The following is a 10,187-nucleotide window of genomic DNA, read 5'->3' as shown; positions in this document are numbered from 1 at the left end:
TTATAGATTTATGTGTTTAGCTGATTATTATCCATCTCCCTCACTAGAATGTAAATTTCACAAAGGCAGGGGATTTATCTTCCACACTGATGTAATTCAGGGCACATCACAGAGTAAATAAATGTTTATGGAATGAATTAGTGAAATGCACCAAGTAAACTGAGCACTTTATTTTTGACCAAATAGTTGGGCCAAATAACAAGGAGTTGTTGTCAAATTTCTCTGCATCTGTTTATATCTCAGTCTCTGGGAATCATGAATCACTGGTTTTTGCTCTCTACTTTTACCTCTTTAGGTCTCTGTGTCAATTCACCCTTCCCTCACACAAAACTAACCCAAACTGTAATGCCACTATATTATGGTCTTGTTTAAAAATGTAAACCTGTTTCCAGGTGTTTTAATAATTTTGCACAGGTAAGAAGAATGTAATCTAGTCCTTAATTTATAAATGGAGGATTTAAAAATCGATGCAGGAAAATAAACTTCTGCTACTTTCATGAATGTTTGACTCACCTATAGTGTTCACTGTAACTCCTTTCACTTTTCTCAGCTAATGTGGGGTTTGTATTTCTCTATGTCACATATTTATTTAAAATAGTGGCGCTTTCAGATCAGTTTGTGGATTGTGCTGGTCTAGGTGTACCAGAACCACCTGAGTAACATTTAAATAAGGATTTCCAGGAGTCCAATTCAAGATTCTGATTTAGATATGGAGAAAGTACTGGGAATCTGTTCTTTTAAAAAGCTCCCTAAATAATTATGAAGCAGACAAGTAAAGGAGACAGTGCTTTTAATTATTATTAGTCGTTTGGATGTCAATTAAATAAAAATTTTGGCTCAATTATGATTTGGTTGGCACTAATTTCCCTTGAGTTTAGTGAGCTAAAAGGGTGTGAATAGTCTTCTAAGGAGTAGAGCAGAGATGTTTAAACAAGCAAAACCAAGTGCAAGAATGGTTGCACTTAATAGAAGTCAAAAAAGGGAGGAGTCCAGGGACTAAAATGGGCAAGCAATTATTGGAGGAAGGAATAAAAGAAGAATCTAAAGTCCAGAAATTCAGGTCATTTAAGTCTAATTAACCATGTATGAAATCCTGATTTGAGTGCAAGGTATGATTTAATTGAGCATACTATTGTCCATTATGTAACTAGACAGAAATAGATGAATTTGAGTCTGTGTTTGAGTCTGCAAATGAATAAAGACCTACTTCTTAAGTGGGAATGGAAGTGGAGAAAAAGAATTAATTCTGATTTTGACCTACTCATGAGTTCTCATTCTCTTTGACTAATTTTTGTGCATATGAATTTTTCTCAAGGCAGCCTTCACGTCATTGTTCCGGAGACTATAGATCAGTGGGTTTATAAGTGGGGTCACTGATGAGTGGAACAAGGTTACAATCTTCTGTATCCCAGCTGCATTTTCAGAGGTTGGGCTGATGTACATGACCATGATGGATCCATAGAAGAGAGACCCCACAGTCAGGTGGGAACCACAGGTGGAGAAGGCCTTACGTCGGCCAGCTGCTGAAGGGACACGCAACACTGCTCTGAGAACCAGGATGTAGGACCCAAGGATGAAGAAGAAGCTGATGAAGATAATAAGAGAGCTCAATATAGAACAGGAAAGCTCAATTCCAGGGGCAGGGATGCAGGACAGAGCCAGAAGAGGACCAGGGTCACAGACAAAGTGGTCAATGGTATTGGGACCACAAAAGGGGAGTTGTGTGATAAAATAGATAGGGACTGGATAGCAGAGGAAGGCTGTGACCCAGCAGAGGGCCACCAGGTTCATGCAGAAGTGGCTACTCATGATGTTAGGATAATGGAGAGGCCGACAGATGGCCAAGTACCGATCAAAAGCCATGAGGGGCAGTAAGAAAGTCTCAGTAATGCCCATGGAGAAGAAGAAGTAGAACTGGAAGAAGCAAGCAGTGAAAGAGATGGTTTTGGTCTCATATAGGAAGTTCTTTAACATATTGGGAACAGTGGTGTTGATGTAACAGATCTCCAGGAATGAGAAGTTGGCCAGCAGAATGTACATGGGGGTGTGAAGCCTGTGATCCAGCTTCACTGCACAGACAATGGCCCCGTTCCCCATCAGTGTCCGGATGTAGGACACAAAGAACAACACGAAAGGGAGGACCTGAATCTCTCTGGAGCACGGAAAACTCAGTAGTATGAATTTGGCCACTGTGCTGACTCCTGACATATTCATGGCTTCCTAAAGGGGTAGAGAGGAAGAAGTGTCAATGACAAAGATGACCTTAATCCTCAGGAATATTTCCTTTGTAGAGATCCCAAACTCCTTCAGATTTTGTAATTCCATTAAATAAATAATATAACTATACTGCTAAAGACTATGAACCTTTCAGAGTGCTGGTATGATCAGACTTTCAATCTTTGTATTCTGTCATTTCTCTTTCAGAATTTTCTCATGGTAAAAGAAAAGATCTTATGCAATAAGCAGCTTGAAGAATGTTAATGACAGTACTAACAAAAGTAGGTAAGTATGAAAATCATGTATTTGTATCTATAGATTAAGATATATAGACCTTTAATATTGGACACAGAATTTCAATTACTTAAATCTTTGGAATCAGAGATAAAAAAGTTAGGCATCAGAAGAGGGAGAAAGGTAACAAGGTGCAGAAATATTTATACATTTCAGTGTTATTCTGGATCAGTGTTGGAACTGTACATGTTGACATCCTAAGGTGGTCTAATAACTGACACAAAAAATTTCAAACGACTATCCATTCTTCAGGGTTCATCATTGTTAGCTCAATAAAAATTTGAAAGTCCAGATATCTAAATGATGGCTTCCAATTTGGTTCCATATTTTACCTACTGAATTAAAACACTTGTGTAATAAGAAACAATAGGTGTTGGTGAAGTTTCAGACAGGAGAACCCTCTTGCACTGTTGGTGGACATGCAAACTGGTGCAGCCACTCTGGAGAATAGTATGGAGGTTCCTCAGGAAACTAAAAATAGAACAACCTTATGATTCAGCAATTGCACTATTAGGTGTCTACTCCCAAAATACAAAAATACAGATTCAAAGGGGTACATGCCCCCCAATGTTTATAGTAGCATTAGCAACAATACCAAACTATGGAGAGAGCCCAAATGTCCATTGCCTAATGAATGGATAAAGAAGATGTGAGATATATATATATATATACATATATATATATATATATATATATTACTCAGTCATCAAAAAGAATGAAATCTTGCCATTTACAATGACGTGGATGGAACTAGAATGTATTATACTAAGCAAAATAAGTCAATCAGAGAAAGGCAAATGCCATACGATTTCACTCATGTGGAATTTAAGCAACAAAACAGTTGAACATATGCGAGGGGGAGTAAAAAGAGTAGAGAGGGAAACAAACCACAAGAGACTCTTAATGACAGAGAACAAACTATGGGTTGATGGAGGGAGATGGGTGGGAGATGGACTGATGGGTGATGGGTACCTAGGAGGGCACTTGTGATGAGCACTGGGTGTTGTATGTAAGTGATGATTCACTGATTTCTACTCCAAAAACTAATATTGCACTGTATATTAATTTAAATAAAAGATAATTACATTAAATTAAATTAAAAAAAAACTCTAGAAAACAAACAGGATTGCTGGAGGGGAAGTGGGCAGCGGATGGGCTAAATGTGTGATGGGTATTAAGGAGGACACTTGGATGTTACATGTAGATGATGAGTCAGTAAATTCTACTTCTGAAACTAATATTACACTATATGTTAACTAATTACAATTTAAATAAAAACTTAAAACAAAAAAAATGTGTAAAATCTCAGCGTAGGTTGAAACTAGAAGAATATAGGGGTGTCTGGGTGTTTCGGTCAGTTGAGCGTGCAACTTTGGTTCAGGTCATGATCTCACAGTACGTGAGTTCAAGCCCCATGTTGGACTCTGTACTGACAGCTCGGAACCTGGAGCCTGCTTCACATTCTGTGTCTTCCTCTCTCTCTGCCCCTCTGCCACTCACGCTCTGTTTCTCTCTGTCTCTGCCTCTCTCTCTCTTTCTCTCTCTCTCTCTCTCTGTGTCAAAAAATAAATATTTAAAAAAATTTAAAAACTAGAAAAATACAGAAAAAGTAAGCAATGTATTGGCATATTAAAGATTTTTGAGGGTTTTGCCTGAAGTGTCATGATACTTAGTAAGGCCTTTATTCTTCTGGGTTATGGATAGATACAGAGGCTCACAAATGTCAGATACTCCCAAGCAAAGGCCTCTGGAAACCAGGAACAGTGGTGTGGGAGCCATACACTGTCCCTCTAGACAAGGATTCCCCTCCTACTTCCTCACTCCTCTGTTGCTCCCACCCAGTTCTAGATATTTAGGGAAGTTAAGGGAGAATCATTGTGAAAACTTCCTTCTCTGAGTTAGATTTAGATGCTGTGTGATTTCTGTGGTGAGAAAAGCAAAATAAAGCCGTGAAATTGCCTACAATTCTGTTGTTAGTTTGCTTTTAATTTATTAATTTATGTTAGGATCCCCTCCATTAGTGAGGGACCGTCATAGTTTGGACCTAAATGACCCAAGTGACACAACTGAGTGACGATATTTATTAAAAAAAAATGTAAATGCATAATACAGACCCAGATGCTTCTAATAAAAGTATTCTAGCTAAGAATATTTATTATGTATCAGTTATAAAATGCATTACTTTCTAGATTGCATAATGTCATAACTTTAAGGGTGATCTTGATGATTGTAATTAGTGACACAAGGGATCAGAGAAAGTCAGAATTTTCCACATCACACTTCACTGTAAGCCTCCTCTTTGGTCTGTGACTGGATCATGTTTGGCAAAATCAAGCTGTGAGTAATTCCTCTGTAGCAGGAATTTAGTGTAACCCAGAAGTCAAAGAATCCATGAGGAAAGAGGTGTAAAAGGAGGCAATATTTGGTGATTAATGTCTATGAGGATTGCAATGACTTTGTAAGCCATGTGGGAATGAACCCACCAAGAGGATGTGCTCAGTCGTGTTCTCCCTCCTCGAAATGGCTGATCATCTGCTCTGTGGCAGAGCCGAACACGGCTAAAATAAGAGAGAGCTGAAGTTTTTTCTGCCTTGCTCCTCATCGCCACTTTGCCAGTCATTTCCAGATGTCACTTCCCTAACATGCTGTTTCCCCCAAAAAGCTGGTTCTGACTGGATATACCTCCTGGTTACTAAGGATGGACTTTCCATACTTCCTCATCCTCATCTCTCTCACTTCCTTGATTCCCAGCCCTCTTAGTTGCAAAGATGAATGTCCTTACATTCTTCATGTAACTTGAGGTGCTATTGTTTCCACAACCACATAAAAGAAGGCAGAGCTAGAAGACACACCTAAGAACTCTCCTAAACTTGTATCTCTTCCAAACCTACCTCCTCATAGAACCGGAAGGTCTGACTTGGAATCTTCTGTTTGCACTGCAGCAGGAGGCAGGCACAATGGAGGGCATGGCATCCTTGGCAGCCAGCAGCCCAGAGAAGGTGTTTACATTGCTGGGCACATGACACTGGTTTGGAGAAAAATTGGCATATATGATACACAACAGAGACTTATTTATGTTTCTTTGAAATCTGTATCTGATTCTTTCTAAGGGATATAGTCTCCTGGGAATTCCAAAAGTGAGAATTTATGAGAGAAAACTGTCAGTTATATCCCTAATGTTCTCTTCCCTAAGGAGTCCAGTGATTGGCCTTTGGGATCCAGTTTCTCCAGTGGTGATCAGAAACTCTCATGCTATTCTTAGAGTCATTGTTTATTTTGTTCAATAGACAGATTACTCTTATGGTGGTGCAATCACTACAGCAACCCCAGTTTAGCTGCGACATGAGATTATTTATTCTCTTGTTACTTTACATTTTATTCATTTTTTGAGTCTGCTGCAAGTGTTAGATTCTCTTATCTGTCAGTATCAGAGTCATGTCATCAGATTTCTCATTTTCATTCCTGTTGACCTGCTCAATGGCTTGAAAGGGGTTATTCCTTTTTTTTTTTTTCGCTAACAGGTTTTCTCTCCCAGATTCACTCTGTGCTTCTAGTATGACCCTGATAAATAAATTCCATTTCATAGTGAACAAGTCCCAGAAGCAGGAAACATGGGGTATACGGTGAAATGCCAAAGTTCTAGAAGATAACCCCTCATTTAGTCCTTTAGGTTGTTTTAGACTGTTTTAGTGGTTTCCCTAAAAGTTGACATGATTGTTGAAATTTTCTTTCTCCTTTCAAGTGAGTTGTTGCTGAGAGTGGTGACTCAAACTTTTGGACCATTTTGTGTTATTACTTTTATGTCTATGTGTGCATGCGCACATGGGTATGTGTGCAGTTAGATATGATATTTAATAATGTTTTTCCTCTGTTATTGGCTTAGAGCCATCTTTAATGAGACTGCATTCTTGTTAATAATTTATTATTGGTTGTACAGCATCAATGAGCAAAGAGTTTTATGAGGAGTTATGACTTGAAGTTTCCTCATTTTCTCAGCATTGTTTCTGTAAGGTAGAAATGCTTTTGTTTCTTATGTGGTAACAGCACTTTTTTAGTCCTGAAAATTGATACCCTAGGACGCATACTAGCTAGGGTTTTGAGTGACTTATTCATTGAAAGCTTTTAGTGCTTGAATGTACAAAGAGAATTTTCTTGACACTAAGGTCTGCCAAAATTATGATTTGGAAGAAAGAATTTATCTCTTTCACCAGGTGGATGGTTCCATGCCAAATACTTGAACTGAAGTACTAAATTAGAGAATTTAACTCAAGGGAGTTGAGGAGCACTCTTGATCTGTTAAAAATATGTAAAAGTATACACACACACATGCACACATACAATGTATATACTCCCATACATAGTGAAGTTCTCCCTCCTGGTAAGGAAAGATACTTGTGAAATATTCCCTTATTTTATTTTTTCCAGTTTTATTGAAATATAATTAACATATAACAATGTATAAATTTAAGTTGTAAAACATGAGGATTTGATATATGTATATATAGGAGAATGATTACTGTTAAGTTTAATTTACATCCATGACTTCACATAGCTACAAAATTTTTTTTCTTGTTTTGGGAACTTTTAAGATTGACTCTCTCAGTAACTTTTTAAATATGCAATTCTAATATATTGTTAACTATTGTCACCATGCTGTAATTTATATCCCCAGAACTTATTTATCTTATAACTTGAAACCTTGTACATTTTGACCACCTTCACCCATTTCCTCCACCTTCCACCCCTTACCTCTGGTAACCACCAATCTGTTTTCTATTTCTATGAGTTCAGTCTTTTTAGATTTCACATGTAAGTGAGAACATACCGTATTTGTCATTTTCTGTCTGGCTTATTTCTCTTGGCATAATTCCTTCAACATTCAAGCATGTTTTTGCAAATGTCCTTTGCAAGATATTTCTTTTTTTTATGTGTGAATAATATTCTATCATATATGTAACACATATTCTAAATATATATCTATTATATTAGATATATAATATATATCTAAATGTATATTATTTTATTATATAATATATATCATATATTCTATTATATATAATATATTATAAATATATTATATATAAATTTTTATATACATGTATTAATTTGTGTATGTTGAACTGTCCTTGCATGCCAAGGATAAATCCCACTTGATCATGGTGTATGATGCTTTTAAAGTGCTGTTGAATTACATCTATTAGCGTTTTGTTGAGATGCTTGCCTATTGCTTTGTAGCAGTTTAAATATTATATATCTGGGTTTACATGTGTAAGTTTTTGTTATGCATTTTATTCTTTAAGATTCTTGGATCTGTAATTTGGTGACTGCTACTAATTTTTGAAAAATTTTGGCTATCATTTCTTTGGATATTTCTTCTTCCTTGAGCAAACAGAATGAGATGTCACATATGGAACAATAACAATACTGACCTACAAAATCAGAAATAAATGGTTGGATAGATGTTCTAGTTCATATTTCTTTTCAGATTTGAATAGTGACTATACGACTTTCCTGCCTGCAACAGGGGGAAGAATAAAATAATTTTGATTCCAAGTCTACTTTCACTGCCTTCTGTATCATATTCTTCTAAAAAGTGTTATCCAGAGAGGAAGAGGGGAGTGGCAGTAGTGCAGCAATATGAAGATGCAGTGTAGCTCACTTTATCATTGCTCGCTGAAAGAATAATTCTAAGCAGAGTGTGAATTCTGTCTTTTTGTTCTTCTTGGGGAATCAAGTTGTAGTTGAGAAGGAGACAGCTTTAGAGTAGTTGTTCCTTACAGTTGGCGCTTCTCCCCTCAGAAGCCTTGGTCTTTTTTTTTTTTTAATTTGTTTTTAATGTTTATTTACAGAGAGAGAGAGAGAGAGAGAGAGAGAGAGAGAGAGAGAGCGCGCATAAGCAGGGAGGGGCAGAGAGAGAGAGAGGGAGACACAGATTCCGAAGCAGGCTCCAGGCTCTGGCTGTCCATGAAGAGCCCTACTCAGGGCTCAACTCATGAGCTGTGAGATCATGACCTGAGCAGAAGTCGGATGCTTAACTGACTGAGTCACCCAGGCGCCCCAGGGCACTTGGTCTTAAGAATGATTACTGTGAACTGTCCTCAGGAAGCCTGTAATTTTGAATAAATTTGTTTTCAGTGCCTCACTTTCTTCATCTTTAAAGTGGTAATAATATTTATTTTGTATGGTTGATATGAAGGTTACACGAGTTTATAGGTAAAGCAGTTATGTTTATGTGCAAAGCCTGAAGTATTTTTAATACAGAGTAAGGATTTTCTATTATTACAGAGAAAGAAAAATTTAGCCCAGAGAACCAATGTTGACTGCTATGCTATAGTGTTCCCTGTTAAGCCTAAATATTTCATAAAGTATCAGATAAGGTTACTCCCTGACTGTGGTGGATTAAGACAAATCAACATCATTTTTTTTAATACATGAAATTTATTGTCAAATTGGTTTCCATACAACACCCAGTGCTCATTCCAAAAGATGCCCTCTTCAATGCCCATCACCTACCCTTCTCTCCCTCCCACCTCTCCATCAACCCTCAGTTTGTTCTCAGTTTTTAAGAGTCTCTTATGCTTTGGCTCTCTTCCACTCTAGCCTCATTTTTTTTTCCTTCCCTTCCCCCATGGGTTCCTGTTAAGTTTCTCAGGATCCACATAAGAGTGAAACCATATGGTATCTGTCTTTCTCTGTATGGCTTATTTCACTTAGCATCACACTCTCCAATTCCATCCATGTTGCTACAAAGGACCATATTTCATTCTTTCTCATTGCCACGTAGTACTCCATTGTGTCTATAAACCACAATTTCTTTATCCATTCATCAGTGGATGGACATTTAGGCTTTTTCCATAATTTGGCTATTGTTGAGAGTGCTGCTATAAACATTGGGGCACAAGTGCCCCTATGCATCAACACTCCTGTATCCCTTGGGTAAATTCCCAGCAGTGCTATTGCTGGGTCATAGGGTAGGTCTATTTTTAATTTTTTGAGGAACCTGCACACCGTTTTCCAGAGCGGCTGCACCAGTTTGCATTCCAACCAACAGTGCAAGAGGGTTCCCGTTTCTCCACATCCTCTCCAGCATCTATAATCTCCTGATTTGTCCATTTTGGCCACTCTGACTGGCATGAGGTGATATCTGAGTGTGTCTTCTTTAGAGAAGTGTCTATTCATGTTTTCTGCACATTTCTTCAATGGATTATTTGTTTTTCGGGTGTGGAGTTTGGTGAGCTCTTTATACATTTTGGATACTAGCCTTTTGTCTGATATGTCATTTGCAAATATCTTTTCCCTTTCCATTGGTTACTTTTTAGTTTTGTGGACTGTTTCTTTTGCTGTGCAGAAGCTTTTTATCTTCACGAGGTCCCAATAGTTCATTTTTGCTTTTAATTCCCTTGCCTTTGGGGATGTGTAGAGTAAGAGATTGCTGCAGCTGAGGTCAGAGAGGTTTTTTCCTGCTTTCTCCTCTAGGGTTTTGATGGTTTCCTGTCTCACATTCAGGCCCTTTTTGAGTTTATTTTTGTGAATGGTGTCAGAAAGTGGTCTAGTTTCATTCGTCTGCATGTTGCTGTCCAGTTCTCCCAGCACCATTTGTTAAAGAGACTATCTATTTTCCATTGGATATTCTTTCCTGCTTTGTCAAAGATGAGTTGGCCATACGTTTGTGGGTC

At 37.7% G+C, this 10,187-nt stretch overlaps 1 protein-coding gene across 1 annotated transcript; it reads right to left on the bottom strand.

Moving 5' to 3' along the window:
• Positions 1–1,284: 1,284 nt before the first annotated feature.
• Positions 1,285–2,226, bottom strand: LOC121031235 (olfactory receptor 11H6-like). Its single transcript, XM_040476424.1, has one exon. The coding sequence runs from the start codon at positions 2,212–2,214 to the stop codon at positions 1,285–1,287; it is 930 nt and encodes a 309-aa protein (XP_040332358.1). The 5' UTR covers positions 2,215–2,226.
• Between the last annotated feature and the right edge of the window lie 7,961 nt (positions 2,227–10,187).

The sequence above is a fragment of the Herpailurus yagouaroundi genome, unplaced genomic scaffold, assembly GCF_014898765.1.
Source record: "Herpailurus yagouaroundi ecotype Mexico unplaced genomic scaffold, PumYag 141, whole genome shotgun sequence".
In the NCBI taxonomy this organism is placed as follows: Eukaryota; Metazoa; Chordata; class Mammalia; order Carnivora; family Felidae; genus Herpailurus; species Herpailurus yagouaroundi.
The sequence above is the reverse complement of the archived record's forward strand: the minus strand, read 5'-3'. Positions and strand labels throughout refer to the sequence as shown.